This window comes from Gracilinanus agilis, chromosome 1 (assembly GCF_016433145.1).
Source record: "Gracilinanus agilis isolate LMUSP501 chromosome 1, AgileGrace, whole genome shotgun sequence".
In the NCBI taxonomy this organism is placed as follows: domain Eukaryota; kingdom Metazoa; phylum Chordata; class Mammalia; order Didelphimorphia; family Didelphidae; genus Gracilinanus; species Gracilinanus agilis.
The window spans coordinates 31,050,540-31,070,261 of NC_058130.1; the positions used below are offsets into that span (position 1 = coordinate 31,050,540).

General features: G+C 48.2%; 1 protein-coding gene across 1 annotated transcript in view; it reads right to left on the bottom strand.

Moving 5' to 3' along the window:
* The window catches only part of LRIG1 (leucine rich repeats and immunoglobulin like domains 1), a 139,492-nt gene continuing 119,770 nt past the window's right edge, over window positions 1-19,722 (bottom strand). The window contains exons 5-15 of the mRNA XM_044675768.1: window positions 18,966-19,046; window positions 13,795-13,866; window positions 12,843-12,914; window positions 9,339-9,502; window positions 6,988-7,308; window positions 4,559-4,840; window positions 3,939-4,358; window positions 3,687-3,812; window positions 2,268-2,405; window positions 644-931; window positions 1-484 (exon numbers count right to left, since the gene is read on the bottom strand). Of these exons, the coding sequence (XP_044531703.1) occupies window positions 213-484; window positions 644-931; window positions 2,268-2,405; window positions 3,687-3,812; window positions 3,939-4,358; window positions 4,559-4,840; window positions 6,988-7,308; window positions 9,339-9,502; window positions 12,843-12,914; window positions 13,795-13,866; window positions 18,966-19,046 (2,236 nt within the window). The 3' untranslated portion in view covers window positions 1-212. The remainder of the gene's footprint in view (window positions 485-643; window positions 932-2,267; window positions 2,406-3,686; window positions 3,813-3,938; window positions 4,359-4,558; window positions 4,841-6,987; window positions 7,309-9,338; window positions 9,503-12,842; window positions 12,915-13,794; window positions 13,867-18,965; window positions 19,047-19,722) is intronic.

A 19,722-nucleotide genomic window follows, 5' to 3' on the forward strand; every position in this document is an offset into this window, starting at 1 on the left:
TACTTTGTCTTCCTTTGTACACAATAGTCTTTTGCATGTGTGTGCTTCAGATGCGAGTCCTCCTTCCACTCCTGATCCCCCCGTGGAAGTGTTCAATTCTGTACAATTTCAGGGACGCTCGAACACGAGCTTCTTCCACATCAGCTCCGTGTCTCAGACCTCTCTTTCCTGTGCAAGACCGACGACGGTTCACGAGGTGAGGTAGCCACGACCTAGATATTTGGTACAAAAAGTAATGGCACGTTTCTCTGTACGTGGAAGCTTCCTCGTAGGGCTGTAGACTCGTGAGCGGAGTCACAGGGCTTGGGCAAGTGTCCATTGGGAAGAGAAGGATCCGCCGGGGCCTCGCTGCCACCCAGTTCTGGGAAGCCAGAGGGGAGAGCAGAAGCTGCCGGGAGTGCCGCCCCTCTCGTCCCCAAAGACAAAGGGTGCAAGACAACGGATTCCGACTCACAAGACTTTCCTAAATCGTTTAAAGAGCCTCCTATGGAGAGAAAGAAAGGTATCCAGTCAGACGTGTCCCCATCCCAGCCAAGAGCGCACCCCCAAATCCCTGGCACTTAAGTCATCATTTCCAAAAATGGAATGCCATTCCGTTCTTCAAGGAGATCGATGGATGCCCGAGAAAAGGCAAAACGCCTACCTTTATGGTCAAGAGGCGATGGCTTCTGGAGAGCGGGTGCCGGCATTCTGTCATGGTTACTGGGGTAGAGAGAGCTTCCATTGCCCTCTGGGTGTGGGCCAGCAAGAGATCCACCCCTCTGGGGCAAGACCGCCTGATGGAGCAAGGGGCATTCCTGCTCACTCTTACTGGGCTCTTGGCTAGCCCGTGTGCTTGGGTGGGTTTTATGCAAAGGATAGGAGTCTTTCTCCTGGGAATAACTGGTGGCATTTTCACTGAAATCACTGCATGTTGCTGGCATGCCGTAGTCTGCGGAGGAAAGAGAAGAATGTCAAGTTGCCACAGGGAAAAAGAGTCCTTTCTTTGATATCCTTGTTAAGAAACCATTTGGCACCGTCTTGAAATTTATACCATAAACGCAACCTAAAATGGTGGGGAACAAACTGTTGGAATCTACAGTGATACAGAAAAAAAGGAGCTTGGTTTTTCTTTGAACCCTTCCCTTGCACCTAAGCGTCATTACTGTGTATTGGTTCCAAGGCAGAAGAGTGGTAAAGGGGGCGAGGGGCATTAGGGACTTGCCCAGGGTAAAAAGAAGCTTACTGCTAAGTCACAACGGACGTCTTGTGCTTGCTAAGGATTCGATGTGCACTCACTACCCATTGCTCATCCACAGAAAAGGAAATTTGGGAAATCAAACCAACAGAAAGCAAACAGAACTCGGGCACAACTAAAAACTCCTGAGCTTGGACCCTTGTCCATTATGTAAGAAAAGATCCAGATAAAAGGACTAGATGTGAAGGTTTCCTAAGTCACAGGACTGTTGGATGAGGCAATTCCCTCTGCTAAATGCAACGGCGGCACCAACAGGCTGATGTGCCCAGGGCACAGAGCGACTGTCGGAGGCAGGACCTGAAGCCGGGTTTTCCTGGCTCTGAGGCTAGACAGCTACCCACTAGGCGACCCTGCCTTTCCTAGAAACTGTATTCCAGTCATTCAAGTGCATTGTTAGAGAATCAGAGGGCTGTAAAAGCAGAATGTGCCTTGGCAAAGAATTTGCAATTCCATTAGTGTAAGGAACTCGCTTCTCACTTTGGGTGTAGGAACTCCCCTCCACCGATGCTGATCACAACCATCGAGCTACCTATGTATCTGTCTGTCTGTCCCTCCACACATCTATCCCTCCACCCACCGCTAGAGAGAGGTGCCGAGGAGCTAAAGGGAGCAGAGGCAGATGTGTCCACGGCAGATCAAAAGAAGTGACACCTATTAAGCACCTACTATGTGCCGGGCCTTGTGGCCAAGTGCTAGAGTTACCGAAAGGGGCAAAGGGCCGGCCCGCCCTCAAGGAGCTTACAGTCCGATGGGGGTCCTGCATTTTTCAGGGAAAAGGAAGCCACTGTGGAGTTTCATCTATTCAGTCTTTTTTTTTAAACGCTTACCTTCTGTCTTAGAATCAATCCTGAGTACTGGCTCCAAAGCAGAAGAATGGTAAGCTCTAGATCACCCAGCTAGAAAGTGTCTGAGGCCAGATTTGAACCTAGGACCTCCCATCTCTAGGCCTGACTCTCCATCCACTGGACCACCCAGCTGCCCCACCATCTATTCAGTCTTGAAATGTTTCTTTGGAAAAGTTTTCTGTTACCTGTTTTATCCAGACTGAATGCTCCGTCGGCCACTTTCCAGACTTCTTTATTATGTCCAATACATAGTTTGGGCTGCCTGTAAGCAGGCGTGTGGATGTCAACATCCGGATTCAGTCCCGGATCTCTCTGACAGACTCCTGCAACACAAGAACCAAAGAGAGCCGTCTAGACCTCCGTCACGATCCTGTATGTGTTTCATCAACAGCCCCGATCTTGGGAGCTCAGCGAGACCTCCAAATGGTACGATGACTGCAAATGGAGGAAGAGCAGCCTGAGGGCCAAGAAAAGTAAACCAGAACCTAAAAAGTAATAAAACCACACGGTCCTGTTTTTATTTTAAGCTGGGCACGTCATGGAAAAGAAGTGCTGACTTCAGTCCTGGTGGCTTCTGAAGAGGAATGGAAGCCCAGGGGAGAGAGTGCCAGGCCTGAAGCTGGGAGGACACGGGTTCAAATCTGGCCTCAGACACTTCCTTGCTCTGTGATCCTGGACAATTCAGTCAGCCCCACTGCCTAGCCCTTCGTGCTCTTCTGCCTTAGGACTGACAATAAGACAGAAGGTAAGAATGTAAAAAAAGGAAATGAATGGAAGAAAACAGAATGGCAAACTATGGGCTAACTGGTTCTCTTTTTTAATCTTTGTTTAAAAGATGGTTCTCTGGATGGGAGAAGGAATGAAGGGGATAGGAATACATTAAGGAAACCAATGATAGCCATCAGAATGGTGGAGAGTAGAGTCAAGAGACTTTGGGCAAGTCACTTTATTCTGGATCTCTTTCTAACAGCTTTGCCTGACTCCCAATTTTATGCTTAAGAGAAGTCTTATTTCAGACACCACCATCCTAGTACAGCAAATGTCCTTCTTAAATGATGGTCTAAAACTGATACACCACGGCCGACCCCCATTCAGGGAAAGGTTCTACCTGCTCTTCCAAGAAAACGCCCCCTCCCACCCTTGTGCCTCTGTGTACACGAGCCCTCGCGGAGCCCCTAGACACAGTCGAGCCTCCGCTCAGACATCTCCTTCCATTCCTGGCTCCTCCAGTTGTTAGAGCCCCCATTCCCAAATTCTTCCGGGTCACATATCCATTTATAGCACGCTCTAAAGGAGATCCGTCCTAGGAGAGCGGAACTAGGAGGCACGTTTGTCTCCCAACATCTGCTCTAGAGGCAGCGTTGACTAAGCGCTCGCGGCCCTCGCCCACCGCAGCGATGTTACGTGTGGACGTCGGATTGGCGAGCCAGCCTGGGAAGCTTGTGGCGTAGCTGGTCGCCGGGCCTCGGATTCTCCTGAGATAAAAGGTGCCCCAGCCACACAGGCCAAGTTTTAGACAGAAGTCATGCCTAATGCTATTTGGGAATGACCGACGCCGCCGTCCCCCTCGGAGAACCCCGCGGCTCCCAGACCAAAGGCCATACCGTTACTTTCTATGTGTCCGTTGGCCTGATGGCCCCCCTCGGTCCTGACCGCTCCGTCTTGTCTGTCCGAGAGCGTCCCCTGAGAAGACAGGTAACTTGGGACATCGGGCGGGACGATGGTTTCATCTGGAAGAAGAGGAGACGATGACGAAGCAGAGCCCCTGAGCCCGCCGAACAGCTCCTGCCACCCACCCAGGCTGTGCTTTCTGAAAAGATGTCGAAGAAGGAGGGAAAAACGGCCGAAGGACTGACCTGTGTTGGTGACGCTGTACTCCTCGCTCTTCTTCCTGGTCTGGTAGATGATGCACACCCAGACCAGGGACGTCAGCACGATGCTGCACACCACGGCAATGGTGAAGATGCCCACCGTGGTGCCGTCCTTCCTGCAGCCGGGCGCGGGCAGGACGCTCAGCTGGCTGTGGGCGCGCTCCGTGCCCAGCGCGTTGGACATCTCGCAGGTGTACCGGGCGGCGTCCTCGGGCGCCACGCTCTGGATGACCAGCAGCTGGTTTCCAGGAGTGAAGTGGTGGCGGTCGCTGATGCTCACAGGCTGGTCCCCCTTCAGCCAAGTGATCCGGGGCGGGGGGCTGCCGCCCGCCTTGCACTGAAGAGCCACCGTCTCTCCGATGGCTGCCACGCGGTCTTCTAAGGGAATCATCAAGGACGGAGTTTCTGAAACACAGATTCACAAGTCAGCCGGACCCTGGTCGGCTGAGCTCCGCTGTGTCCTCATCTGCGACCTGCAGAGCCACAGATGTGCCGGCCGAGACAGCCCCTGCCCCGACTGACAGACACGGCTGGAGAGCCGGAGAGCCGGAGCCCTTCCCGCGGCCATCCCCGTCCCACCCCCACGCCCCAGGGCGGAGCCTTGCCTAACACCGTGAGCGTGGCATTGGCCGACACCGAGCCGGCCGAGTTCTGGGCTGTGCAGCTGTAGACCCCCATGTCGTCGAGCTTCACGTCCGTGATGAAGAAGACGACGTCGTCCGGCATGACCAGCATGCGGCGCTCCCGGGCAGCCGGGAAGTCGGTGCCGCCGTCCTTCTGCCAGGCGATTTGGGGGTTGGGGTGCCCGCTGGCAGCACATTCCAGGCGGGCCGTGGTGCCCGTCCGGATGGCGATGTCATGAGGAATCTTCGTGAACGAGGGCAACACTGCAAAGCACACGTACGTGTTTTCAGTCAGGCCAGGCGCTGGCAACGTTCCAGAAAAAATCCTTTTTAAATAAACACCATTTACATGAGAGAAGAGAGAGAAGAGAAGAGAAGAGAAGAGAAGAGAAGAGAAGAGAAGAGAAGAGAAGAGAAGAGAAGAGAAGAGAAGAGAAGAGAAGANTGAGCCTGAAAAATGACTGAATAGGAGGAAAAGGGAGAGAGAGAGAGAGAGAGAGAGATAGAAGAGAACAGAAGAGAACAGAAGAGAAGAGAACACAGAAGAGAAGAGACCCTACAAAAAAGCCTCCTGGTGAGGCAATCCAAGCTTCGCCCCCTCCTCTCCGGAATCTTCCACCGTTGGGACCCCCCACACACACCCTGAGCCTCGCTGCTCTGGACCACAATGACTCCAGCAGGCTGAGGTGCCGCCTGTGCCAGGGCTGTAAAACCAAATCCCCACCTTTGTACAGATGCCTTCGAATAGGTCCCCAGTCTGTCCTAAGGTCTCGAGTGATGGGTAACTCACTACCACATGCCGGAGGTCATCGATTCCATTTCAGATTAACTCAGGGAGTTTTTCCTCTTCTCTCAAACCTACATTGCCTCTGCAGCTTCCCTTCACTATTCCTGGTTGTCCTATGGAGCCTCTTTCCACAAGGTAACCCTTCAGACTTGATGACTGTTATCATTTTCTCCCCAAGATTTCTGTTCCAGGCTAGATGCCTGACTCCTAGAAAGGGTTTTATAATCCTGGTAGGTACTTCCCCCAAATAAGGAATCTACAAGCTCCATATCACCTCCCGTCTCCTTTTAGCCGAGAATGGTTTGGTTTTTTTTTTTTTTTGGTAATTTTAAAATAATTTTTAAATTCTTCTAAGTGGCATATAGCCGTGCCTCCCATGAACTTGTGAAGGATATTTTGTCTGCAAATACAAAATAGTCTTTACCACTAATTAAATGCACCTCCTTTTCATGCTTATGGCATGGCCTGTCCAGATCTCTCTGAATCCTTTCATCTCCTATGTTAACCTACATTTCCAGCCCTGTCATCTTTAGGTTTATCCATGTCACTAATAAAAATCACTCCAATGGGGGGCAAGTAGGTGGCTCAGTAGACTGAGAGGCAAGCCTGGGGTCTGGAGGATTCAAATCTGATTCCAGACACTTCCCACCTGTGTGACCCTGGGCAAGTCACTTAACCCTCATTGCCTACCCTTACCACTCCTCTGCCTTAGAACCAATACACACTATTGATTCTAAGATGGAAGGGAAGGGTTTGTTTTTTTTTAAATGCTCCAAGTACAGATCTCTGGCTTCCTCTCAGATGACGCTAAGCCATCAGGTACTACCTCCTCATCAGGTCTGTCTCTTTGATTTTAATTCAGAAAACATAGAAGAAGCACCTGCTGTGTGCCAGGTCCTAAACCCAAACAACTCATGTTATTGGGCTTTCTTCTCAAGAATATCAGGAGAGGCTTAACCAAATGCCAGTGTGGCAGAGTTGGGTTCATTCTGCAGACCAGTTTTCTAAGATAAGGGAAGGCATCAGAGCCAACTCTACATGCATCTGCTTAGCATCTCTCAAGGATGAGCGAGAAGGGAGAGGAAAGTACCTAAGGAGAAGGTAGTCTCCACAAGGGATATCCTGAAGATGCACTCACAGAGCTGACATGGGATGCCCAGACTGGGCATTTTTATTTTTCATTTGCTCTAGAGAGGATGCCTTCTCTAGTGAGGAGAGGAGAAGGGAGGGAGGCAACTTGGGAACTTTATTGTCACACAAATAGATTTTTTTTTAAAGAAGAAGGATCAGGTGGGCACAGTGACAGCATAGAGTACTTTCTGCAAAGGAATTCTTCCCTGCTCAACAATGAAAGAGCTTTAAGAAGGCAGGAAGGTCATAGGATAATGGATTTGGACCTGGAAGGGACCTCCAAGGGCCATCTTGTTTTGTTTTACAGATGAGGCCAAGGAGAGGCAGAGAAGTTACGTGGCTTGTCTGGGCACACATGCAGGGCCCAGATTTCAACTCTGTCCCCAAATCCAACCCTCTTCCTCTCTTGCCATGTGCCTAAAAGCCCTCTCGTTACCCAGAGGCCCCCAAAGGTCAGCTTTGAGGGCAGAAGTCAGAAGCCCCTTCTCCTCACCATTCACCGTGAGCCGGGCTTTGTGGGAATAGGTAGAGCCAAAGTGGTTGGTGATCACACACTGGTACCGTCCCTCATGGTGGAAGGTGACCTGGCGGAGGTGCAGGATGGTGGTGTACTCCATGAGCTCCCCTGCCTGCGCCCGCACGTGGGCAAAGTTCTCGATGTCGGCATTGGGGAGCACCTCGTTGTCCTTCTTCCAAGCAAACGTCATCGGGGAGCTGCTGCTGCTGGCGGCCGAGCACGTGAAGCGGATGTCCTTGCCAGCCACCGCCATGGTCGTCTCCGGCTGCGTGATGATCTGGGGCTTGGGAAAATCATCTGCGGAGAGACAGCGTGGTCTACGGTCACTCCGGGGCACCAATGATCACACGCAGAAACCAACAAGGATTATAAGAAAGCAGAGCCGGGGGGCCAGGGAGGGAGAGGAATCTGGAGATTCCCCAAACCGCCAAGTCCAGGGTGGCCACCGGCCCCTCCGTGGCCATCCAGCTTTGGCTCAAGGAGAAAATGTGCCCCATCCAAAGACTTCTCCTACCCTCAAAAGAGAATCTTGTTCTCCAGTTTATAATTTAAAAGATGATTAAAAAGATCACGATTTTTAAAAGATCTAGTTATTAGCGTTTTCCTTCCTATCAGTCCCCTGCTGATAACTTCCTCTCAGTCAGGTAAAATGAAGAGTTCGGATCTAAAGCTCCAGGCCAGCTTCCATGCTGGCTTTGCCACTAGTGATCTTACAACCTGGGGCGAATCTCCTCCCGTCAATAAAACTCAGTATCCTCATGTATCAAGCCGAGGAGAATGGCCCATAATGTCCTTTTCTGGAAATAAATGTAGCATTCTGCGATGCCCCATCTCGCTCCCCCCCCCCCCATTCCTCTCCGTCTTGGCTCCTTCCTGATCATCAAAGGCACAGACTCGAGGTCTTCACCATGCCCAGAGCAGAGCGCAATGTGCCTGTTGGAGTCGGAGGGGCGGCATTCAGCGCGGGGACCCCTGAACTCTGCAAGACTCCAAATAATCACAAAACATGACGGCCCTGATGGGGGGCTCCAGAGGCCTCACCTCTTCCTGTTATATCGGCGTGGTGTGCCCATTCTAGCTGTAAACTCACCGTAGGACAGTCCCTACCCTTAAGGATCTCACATTCTCCCAAGGGCACGTAACACGTACAAAACTAGGCAAACAGAATGCAACTGGACGAAGGAGAAGGCCACAGTGGACGGCTCTGGAGAGCAAGTGTTTGATACCTGAAGCCTCAGGAGAACGTAAGGGTGATGGAAAGCAGAGAAGCAACCTCACTGCCTCCCACACCTGATTTCAAACTAAAGTTCTAGGAGTGAATTCTGTTGACAAAGAAGTAAGTGGCATCACCAAATGTTTCTCATTTGCTTTATACAGAGATCAGTCTCTATGGGAAAAGGACCACAGAGATCTAACCAACAAACGGCAGTGGGGGTGGGAGGGAGAGACAGAGAAACAAAAGGGAAGGGAGAAGGGAGAGATGAAGGGAGAGGGAGAGAGAGAGAAGGAAATGGAGGAGAGCAAAAGGGAGAGAGAAGAAGGAAGAGAACCAAAGGGAAGAAGGGAGAAAGGGAGAGAGACAAAGGCAGGGAGAGAAGGATGGAGAGGGAGAGACAGACAGATGAGGGAGGAAAGGAGGGAGAGGGAGAAAGAGAGAGGGAAAGTGTGTGTGTGTTCAGCTGTTCAGAATTCTCTACGCTCATCTGCAACCATACTTGGCTACAGCCACCCCGGGAAGAAAGGAGAGCAAAAGCTAAATTCCAAAAACCAGAACAAACCAGAAGGGGGGAAAAAATTTAAAGCTACAAATGCAAATTTCAGTCAACCAAAGCTCAGTATTTAAGACCATTCTGGGCAATACTGAGGGCTTGGGAAATGCAGAAATATGATGTTTATATATTTCTATGTATTTAGACACATTCTCCTGAGACTTCATCTTCCTGTATTTAACCTCTGGTCCTGGGTTTCAAGGAGTCCCCCTAAGACCCTTGTGGACTGTATGATGCAGATTCCACCAAGGCCAAGTCCTCATACTCCAGCCCACTAGCAAGTTCCTAAGTGACTCTCCAACCCACTACCCTGGTCCAAGGACTCCTTCCTGCTGAAGCATCCCCCTCGCGGGCCGCCTCACGAGGACGCTGTATGCAGCAAATACTGCGTGTGGTTTCAGTGGGAACTAGATCACATCCAGGAACAAATTTCTAACCATGGCCCGAGGTTGCTGCAATCCCACGAATCACTCCAGGAATGAATGACAAGTTCTCACAGGCATCTTAGACCTTAAGCCTGACCTCAAGTCAAACAACCAGTCACCAAGATGGTCTTACCACACACGAAACTCTCCGGTGGCACTGAGAAAATGCTCTGGCCCTTCAGGGACTCTGGGTGGGCACAGGTGGCCACGACCGTGGTCTGGAGGCCTCTCCCCATTAACCACGGGGGCATCCACTTCAGCTGGCAGTCACATAGGAAACTGTCGCTGCTGATGTGCCTGAAAGAAAAATAAAATCATCAGGGATGGGTGGCAGCCTGGAGGAAGGTGTAACCACCTCCAACCCATCCATCAATCTTCCTGGTCCTTCCCAAAGCCCAAAAGATCATTAGCAGCTCCCCACATAGCAAGTGGGGGAATTGAGAACCACCTGAATTCTAATCTCAAGATAGCGACCCTGTGGACTCTGCATGGAATCCCTGCTTGGCCATTTATCAATTTCAGGACCTTGGATGCTTTGTGCCTCAGTTTCCTCAAATGTAAAATAACAGAACAGAAGAAAGTGATCTCTGGGGCCCCCTTCCAGACCTATATCAATCATCCTTGTATGGCAGCCACAAAATGAATAAGCCATACGTGTCTGCTTCCTAGATTTTCAAAGGACGCTTAATCTACAGGTGCTATAAAAGCTGAGAAAAGATGTCCTGTAGAAAACGCAAGAGGAGAATCTATTAAACTAGCTAAAAAAGGAGGAAACAAGTTCTTTGAAGGTCTACTTCTGTCTGTCTTCTCTCTTTGCACCTCTTTCTCTAGGTCTCTCTTCTCTCTCTTCTGTCTCTTTTTCTATCCTCTCTCCTTCTCTGTCTGTGTGAGTGTGTGTCTCTGTCTGTCTGTCTCTCTCCAGCTGTTATTTTTCAATTGGCAAAGACAAATGTTTTAATATTGCAAAATGGACCCGGGGCTGGGGTGTTCCTCTCCTCGTTTGCATTTCCTCGTCCATGCACATTATTTTGGACGTCCCTGGGATTCAGCTGAGCTCTCTGTAAACAGCGCCCGTCAGTTAGTTGCCACTGCCTTGGAAGCATGAGAATGCAAAGCCTTGGTTTCGTATGGATCCAATCAAAACAGTGACTGTTTTCTTTCTTCATTTCTCAGCAACCAAGAAGGGGATTTTTCATCAGAAATCAGAACAGCCATCTAAGCGGACATTCTTTTGCATGGAGTCACTGAACGAGAAGTCAGCTTGGGGGCCTGGGTGAATTGGCTCACTGCGGGCTCTCAGAAGACCTCTCTGCTGGCCCATGGGCAGCGAGAGGCTACCAGTGAGGACAGCAGAGAAGGGCCCTCAAACACACCTTCTGACTAGAGTCCCAGCTCCTCTTCCCATGGTCCGGGAGAAAAGAAGGCAGGAGTAATTATGATCCACAGCTAACTCAGTCCTCACATGGATCAAGACTGTTTTCTGTCTTCCTCCTCTGGCCCTCTTCAAAAAAAACCTACTAAGTCAGGATGGCCGACCTACTGGCAAAATGGGCAACAAGGAGTCCGGACACATCCCCAGAAGAGAGGCTTTAAAAGTATAAGAGCCATTTCTGTCTGGTTGGCCTTCCCTCCTGCTCTGTTCCCTCACTGTCACAGGGTTTAAATACCTTTAACTTGTTGAAAAATGGATTCATTTGGTGACTGACTTCAAATAATGTGATTTTCAGGCTCGTATAGGCCTGGTATTTTTGTCTTGTATTTGTATTGTATTTTTATTTATTTTGCTAACTATTTTCCAAATGTTTGGGAGGTGAGGCACTGAGAAGCCTTAAAATCAGGCCAGATTTTTTTTTCAAACCGAAGAAGATATTCTAAAGGATAACCAAAAGTCTTCCAAGACTGGGTCTAGAATGTATTATGATCAGCTAGTGCTAAGTCTAATGGATCAGAACTTTAAAAAAGCTTTTGCATCATACAATGCTCTCCTCGGCCAGACTGGACTGCCACAAGTGGAACTTGGTTCCCCAAAAAGCATCTCCGTGGATCCAAGCAGCAGAGCTGGCAGCTGACCAGCCCCACATCCCATGTTCCCCACACTGTAAGGGGTAGAGCTTAACTGCCCTTTCCCAAGTGGTCAAGAAGGAGATCCCAGGCAGAGCATAAATAAATCATGCCACCATCCTGAAGAGTCTTCAACTACTCATCTGGGGAGAGAACTATTTTTAATTCCACGATTTACAGGAATAGGCTTCCAGTCTGGGAAAATAAATATTAATACTAACAAGAATGAATAAAAAAGAGGCAAAAACGAAGTCTTAGCTGGCTACAATTTCACTGTTTTGGGTTGGCTTGTTCCTTCGTAGGTGACGGTTCTCTTCCGTGCTGATCCCTCCCTTTTCCTGCCTCTGGAAGAGGTGGATGTGACCTGGGAAGAGGCTACTCATGTCGGGTAGTGGAGCCCTTGGACAAGACATGCTCCAATACAAGAAGGGGAGACAAAGGGGAAATGAGACCCAAAGGGAAGGTGCCAGTCACCAAACAAAGATGGAAACATCCCTCAACTAGGGGTGGAAGGCAAGACAGTGGAGCCTGTTTAGTTGGAGACAGAGAAACCCCCAGGAAGGAGAAGGATGCTGGGTCAGGACAAGCAGCCATGTCCTAGCCAGGCTAGCTCCCCAAAGCTAGCCCCAAATCTCTCCTTCCTATCCTAGCTACGAGGCACTGCCTTGAAATGTCTACCCTCCAGCGACTCCCAATACGGCACTGGCCAGAACTGTGCATTTTCCTGATTCCAACTTGAAGTGTGTTTCCAATCATCGCTTGTGGAAATTTACCCAGAGAATGACTAAGCGGCCAGTGCAACCTGCCTGCAAATAAATGGGGGGGTGGAACAAGTAAGTAGAATTTGTGGCTAAATCCCCACCAGAAGGCTGGTTTCAGGCCAGAGTCCGCTCTGAGCTGGGGAAATGCAGGATCTGATTGGAATCCTAGACAAGGGAGCCAGGACTAGGGTCCAGAATCAGGGTAAAACAAGACTGGTGGCTTCTACTGCGAAAGAGGTCCAGATTGGGAAGACGACATTTGGGTCTGTTATCCTAACTATAACTTTAAAGTTGGGATCGTTGGAACAAGACACGTCCCAACTCAACATTGAATGGATAAAGGACCCCAAAAGGAAGTTACCTTCAAACCACAAAAACTTGGGATCACAGACATAGACTAGACGAGTCCGTGGAAGTTATCGAGATGACTCCAAATGGGCCTCTCTTACATAAATGACTTGACTGATAAAGAACAATGTGTTTTCATTCAATCTCCAATTATTAAAGATTTCTCTAAAACAGGGATTATTAACTTGTGTGTGATGGACTCCTCCATCTGGTGAAGCCTACAGGGGGGCCCAGAAGAAGGGATCTTCTTGGGATAATATTTTTAAAGGCATGAAATCAAATACATAGGAATTCAAGGGAAACCAATAATACCAAAATACAATTAATTTTGACTTTTCTTATTACTATCTGTCTCTTTCTGTATCTCTCTGCCCTTCTGCCTAACCCCAACAAGTCCAACCACCTCCTACCACCACACACACACACACACACACACACACTCATACAGAACATTCCAAATCACTTACAGCTCTTGAAGATTCTTCATCTTGGCAAAAGCATCAAATTGGATCGACCTTATTGCATTTTCTCCAAGGTTCCTGAAAAAAGACAAGAAAAAGGCAGAGCCTGAATTAGTCCAAAGAAAGACCAACTATTTTCTTTGCCCAAATCAACATCATCTTAAAATCTGGGGGAAGTGTGATCCCAGAGAGGTACCTAATAAATTCTGGGTGAATTCCAATGAATCTGGCAGGATCTATAAAAATAGCCTTGATTCATCCACAGATCCCTTCTGGAGCTGGTTCCTTTATCATCTGCAAAGTATCTTTTGTGTGCCAGGTACTATGCAGAGACAAAAATTTAAACCAGTCCCTGCCTTTAAAAAGCTTATGTTCCACTGGAAAAGAAAGGCTTCATTAAGCCATTATTAGCCAAAAGTTCCCAGAACAACTGAACTAGACTTGGTAAGGGGGAGAAAAAAAATCCTTGGTTGGGAAGCCACTGCTATCGGGAAGAGAATAACATCTCTGCTTTGTCCTAATTTCGGCGGGGCAGAGGGAAGAATCGGTCCTGGGTAGCTGGACCAAGGGAGAATGTTTAGGTTTCTTTTTCCTGTAAAGCTGTAGGTTCTAGTACCAGACATTAGGGAGAGCCGGAAATAAAAGTGGTGCCTGGGGAGAAGCCCCGGGTGATCCTGCAACTAGGAAGGGGGGTGGGTAGGAGGGAAGATTATGTATTCCAATAGCAATCCCATTAATTGAGAGCACCCTAATTTGCCATATGTTCTCAAGCTCCCTTCCTGGCACCCACCGAATAAAGGGCAAAGTTGAAGCTGACTTATAATGAGAAGGAAGCAGCTGGCCTCTCCCAACAGCCCGGCTTCTCGGTTTACAAAGTCACTATGAAATTGCTAGCAGACTTCTCAGGCAGCCCTGCTTGGCAAGCCCCTCAAGCCAGCAAGGAATGGCGGGTACTCACAGGTGCTCCAGCCCCTCCAGTCCTGAGAACGCTCTCTTGGCCACGGATTTGATCTTGTTTCCAAACAGAGTCCTATAGTTTCCAAACAGACAGTACCCAGATGAACAAAAGGAAATGCACTCTCAAAAAAAAAAAATCAACTGGAGGCTGGAGGTGGAACGTGTGATGGGAAAAAGACAAAAACGGAGAGACGCGAGATCTGATCCCAGGGTGGGCATCCAACCTGAGACCAAGGAGCGGACGTCCAGCCCCGAAAGGCGGCTCTTTTATCTTTCATAAGACTTTACTAGTGATGACATGCCAAAAAATTGCAGCCATCATCTCATCCCAAAAGGCTAGCAGCCCCAATGAGGTAGAAATCATCCTGTAAGCTTAGTCTTGGTCATCTCCCAAGGATCCCCCCAATGGACAGAGAGCCAAGGGCAGTGGAGGAGATGGAAACGTTCCAGGTAAACCTTCTATCACTTCTGGCCTCTTCTCTGCTAGTGGGGAGAGGAAAACTACAGCCTCCTCGCTCGCCTCACAAATATGGTGAATGATGAGTACCCTTAGGAGAGAAAATGAAGACTTGGTGCTTGCTTTAAGGGAAGGGAGGAAGGAAAAGCAGTAGCCTAGAGAAGACAAAGAAACCTGGTTCAAGAGAGGTAGGGTGGGATGGCTACTTCAGCCATGGAGCTTAGAATCCCTTAATCTCTAAGTCCTTAAGAGATTCTCTCAGAAGGCAGAAGCCAGACCCAAGGGAAGCCAACAAGAGGCAGGTCTGACCTAAAGACGAATGGCCCTCACTGAAGGTCTTCAAGCAAAGATCTCATATGGATATGCTGATGAAAGTTTTCTTTTTCAGCAAGGATTTTGACTATGAAGACCCCAAGGTCCCTTCGGATGTTCTGTCTTCTAGTGAAATTCAGTCTCATCCCAAATGGGATACAGAAATGGCTTGATATTGGAAGTGTCTACTGATTGTGGCCTATTTGGGGTACCCCAAGAGTTTTAATGAAGTTTTAAGTTACAGTCCTATGGAATTCTCAGAATGATATGGTTCCTCCCCAAGGGAACCCAGCAACTCAGAAGACTAAGCTAGCCCAAGGTGGGGAGCTACAACGGCATATATAGCCAACATGGCCCCAGGGTACTCCTAGATCATCCATCTTTTCTTTCCCCGACCCAAACCCTTACTGTGTGTCTTAGAATCGATACTGTGTATTGGTTCCAAGGCAGAAGAGTGCAATGGGGGTTAAGTGATTTGCCCAGGGTCATACAACTAAGAAGTATCAGAGGCCAAATTTCAACCCAGGACCTCCTATCTCTAGGTTTGGCTCTTGATCCACTGAGCCACCTCGCTGCCTTCTATCAGCCATCTTTCTTGAGAAAGAGGGGCAGGAAGAGAGGAGAAATAATTTTTACAAGATGACTATTTTTGGTTTCTTTACTTAGAAGATGCCTAACGGGCACATCCAAGTCTTAACTTTTAGCCAAGATTCAGGAAAAAATCTACTACGTTTCTCCTGACAATTTTGCCAGAAAATATTAGTAGCGTACATGTAGGTAGTGTCTTATGGCTTTTAGAAATGTACTTTGCACCAGAAGCATTACAACCCCCCATTTTAGAGATGAAAGACTGAGGCTCAGGGATGAAGTGGTTTAGCCGTCGTATGACCAGCAAATGGAAAAACTGGGCCTTGAACCCCGCTGACTTCTGATTTAGTTTTGAGGCTATTTCCCTTATACCACAGCTGTGCTCATTATCCTCCCCTAAATGTTTAAAAATGAGCTCCTGGGGGACAGTGAAGACAGGTCATCTAATCTCACCAGGATTAAGCTGTGCTTGACTTCATTCACTTAAATGTTCCTTCCAGTGCCTTACTTTAAGGGACAGCTTTTTCTCATTGGAGGGGACAGCAATTAAACTGTTCAAGGCTTGCCTCAGACCCACACTAGCCAAGTGAACCTAAGCAAGTCCCTTAAATCCTTGGCAGCTACACTGGCAGGCGTTTACTTATCAGGGGTTCTCTAGGTTGATGTAATTACAGGTTCAGATCCCCCCTTCCTGCTAACCCCCACAATTATCCAGTTGGTGGATTAATCAGGGCTTTTTTTCTCCCTGACTTTGCATGCTACTAAGTATTAACATCTCCACCAGCAAGTATACAGAAAAAAGAAATAACCAGTTTAAATATCAGCCAGTGGGTTCTCCTTTGGGTCCACAATTCCAGTTAAGGGCTGAACAGGCAAGAAAGTTGGAACCCCAAGCCAGGATGTGACATTCTGAATTCTGTGGATTTCGGGTGTCCACACTCTTCTCTGTTCCATTCATGATGGATAATCAAGGCTTCGGCTAGATCGGATGATCGTTCAAGGGCTTCCAGGCTACTCCAAGATATCTCAGAGAGAAGAGTATTGGCCTGCCCTTACAGCTAAGGAAAGAGTTATCCAAGGAAGCCACCAGCCCCGATGTAACATTGCTTAGACATACTACACTAAAAGCAGCTTTGATTTTCCATCTAGCAAATACTCCCACCATCCTTCAAAATGGAAACCCCAAACCCAAGCCCAATAGCAGGACTTGCATAATCACCAGGTCCCCTAAAGCCCCAGCTTTTGCTAAACCAATCTTGGTCAGTTATTGAGTAGATAAAAGTGTTGGATCTTTAGGCTCTCCTTCCTCTAAGAGGCTAGTCTGGAGCCAATGTCCCCTGGAGAAAAAAATCCTGCTCTCTCTCTTCCCCTTTGTGGGCACTGACCAGCGAGTCTAAACCCACTCCCTCCTCTAGAAAAAAATAATCCGGGCGGTTCTATTGAGATGGAACTGAAAAACACTGCTTCATCATCTAATTCTGGACTCTTCTTCCTCCTCCTCTCCCTGATCCCTACCCTTTGGAACTCAATATTCATTCCTCCCCTTTCTGGAGGGTGACCGTGGAAGACAGAATTCAGGGGCAAGCATCCGTCCTTCCCCATTGTTACAGAAGTGACTAACTGCCCTTTTACTATAAGGAGAGCCTGTGAGCAGTTATTTTGGGGTTTAGGATGTCCTCCTCACATAACGGGGGTCTCTATGGCAAGCTACAAGCCACGAACAGGTGTTCAAAAAGCATCTATAATGGGGACACACAAACATGACCGGCCAGTTCTGCCAGGTCCTGTGGGCACGATGGACAGGAGGAAGGAAAGCTCTCCTCGTGGGGATGTTCCAGTTGAATTATTAGAATTACCTAAAATGACCACATACAATAGCTGGAACAATCGGGGAGGAGATTTTTTTCTTTTTTCTATTGTGTCTTTATTCGGACCTTTTATGGCATGGTAGTCCTCACTTTCCTTTCTGGGATGATATTTGAATAGAGGCCTACCCTGTTGTGTCTTGGGAAGAACCCAGGGTCCTTCTATAAAGTCAGTGAGGTCTGGCAAGGGGGGATTTCTGGCTTCCTTGGATGGTCACGGTCTCCAACCGGAGAGGAGTAGCTTTTATGCTACTATCCTGTGGAAGGGACTAAAATGCTCCCAAGCCTTTCAGAGTTTAGTAGTTGGGCTATTTGGGAATAAAATTTGTCATTCTTTTTTATGGAGGAGAATGTTAGGGACATTATTAGGGAGACAGCAGGGATAGAAAATGAGTTTAAAAGAACATGAGACTATAGCAATATTAGTATTATGATTTAGAGGCAGCCAGGGGGGAACCGAAAAAAAAAGAGCTCTAGATTGGATGGCAGAAAGACCTGAAATCAAATTTAGCCTCCGATCCTAGTTCTGTGACCCCAGGTCCAACAGCCTCAGGGTCTTCTCTTCCATAAACCGGGGATAAGAATAGCATCTCCTTCCCAGGGTTGTTGGGAGGAATACAACAATTTAAGCTTTTCAGAGTGCTTTCTCAGGCAAGCCTCGATATCCTGTGAGAGAGGAGAGGATGAGGAAATGATATCTCAGCCTTGGGTAGACACACTTCACTGAACCCAGAACCAAAGGCAGAGAAGAAAACTCTAGAAATAAAAATAGATTTTGTAATATTAGTGTAATGCATGAAGTGAAAAGAAATGGAATGAAGAAATAGACCTCATAATCTCATGCTAAAGCAAATCCAAGGGAACCGCAGCTTCAAGCAATTCACACGTGGTGCAGTTACAAGTCTGGAATTATCTAGTTTTAAAAAGGAAATTCATTTCAATTCAACAATGAGTGACAATAATTTATTTAACAAAGGGACTGACTCTGATTAATTCAGAGAACCACAAAAGCTGGAGAGGACCCAAAAGGTCATTTAGATCATCCAACAGATACCTCTGCAACATGGCCAACCAGAAGTCACCCAGCCTTGGGAGGACCAAAGATCTGCACAGGAGGCAGCCCAGAGCACTTTGGGATAGTTATGATTCTTAGGAAATCTGTCCCTACATCAAGGCTAAATTTGCCTCTTTGCCCCTCCTCCTCCTCCTCCTATTACTTCTAACTTTTAGAAATAATGTGTGGCCAGGAAAGAGCACTCAAACTGGCCTTCCTGAAGCGTTCAAAATCATGACTAAATTCTCAACTGGATTCAACACGAAGTGGTACGACGACGTTTGGGATTTCACCTTCCAAACACCAGCCAAAAGGGGTGATGAGGAGCCAAGACACCCCATTTCCCAGGCCTTGGTCACCCTCTGTTGCCAGGACAGACGATAATAAATAACAAACAGATAATAAATGACACAGAGTTAGAGAAAGAAGGAAATAAAGGTGGAACAAAGACGAAGCTAGGGGTGCCAGCCCCCAATTATCTCTGGACAGAAAACCAAGAGTTAATATTCCACCCCCAGTTCCTTACACACATCACATGCCAAGCTCCCCAAGAACTGAGGCAGGAGCCAAAATAAATCCCCTCAAGAAGTTTGGGGACGACTTTCTCAAGCCTAAAAACAGGCACTTTGGGTCTAGGAGCCCCGAGAATTCAGGTGTAGAGAATGCATAATAGCTCCATCACCACGAGGTCTCCCAGGCTCCTATTAAAGCCCACTGGGGAAGGCAGCAGATGCAGCCCTCTCTTTCCCCTTTAGTCTCTCCCCCACAAAAGAAGATCTATGTCAGGGCCTGCCATTCTCGGGCCGAGCCCAGAACAAAGGCGGATTCCAGGGGAGCGGAGGGAACTTCTCCACAGATGAGGGGATCGCCAGGACTTCAAACGCTGAGATACTCACAGCTTGTTCAGGCTGTCTAGTCCCGTAAATGCCCCGTTGGTGTCTTCTATTGTGCCAGAAATCTCGTTATGGTTCAGATCCCTGCGGAGGAGACAAAAGAAAGCTCACAATCAATTTCTCAGTCCTGAAGCTCGTTCCCAAAGGACAGAAAAGGGTTTGGGAAGGGGCTGGAAGAGCGTCTCAGACCCTCTGGGAGTCCTCCAACACATATTGAGCGAATGTGACTAGAGAGCAAAAAGCCTACCCCGAGGCTGCTGAGGACTGGATGGCCCCCCAGATCTCTTCCAGCTCTCCCCCGTCTCTGAGTCTATGAAGTATAATGTGCAGCCTCAGAGTCTGTGCGCATTAACGTCGGTCTCCACTGGAGTTTAGGGATGCCCCGTACCCTGGGATTCTAGGAAGGTTCTGCCTGGCTGGAAGTCCAGCTTAAATGACTCAGGATACACACTTTTGCAAATTAAACAACTTTATCCCTTCTCCAAACTAGAATCCAGTTGTCTGCTTCCATGATGGTTTCAAAGAATTTATAAAAGAAAGCAGATATCTAAGGAACACTGTGCGCCAGCTAAGATTTATGTTTTTCAAATCACAGTCTACTACTGGTGGATCCCCTCTCTGGGTCCTCAGTTTCCCTATCTGCAAATCTAGGTTGAAATGACTTCTCCAGCTCTAAATCCAAGTTCGTATTCGTTCTCTCTCTCTCTCTCTCTCTCTCTCTCTCTCTCTCTCTCTCTCTCTCTCTCTCTGTCTCTTATAC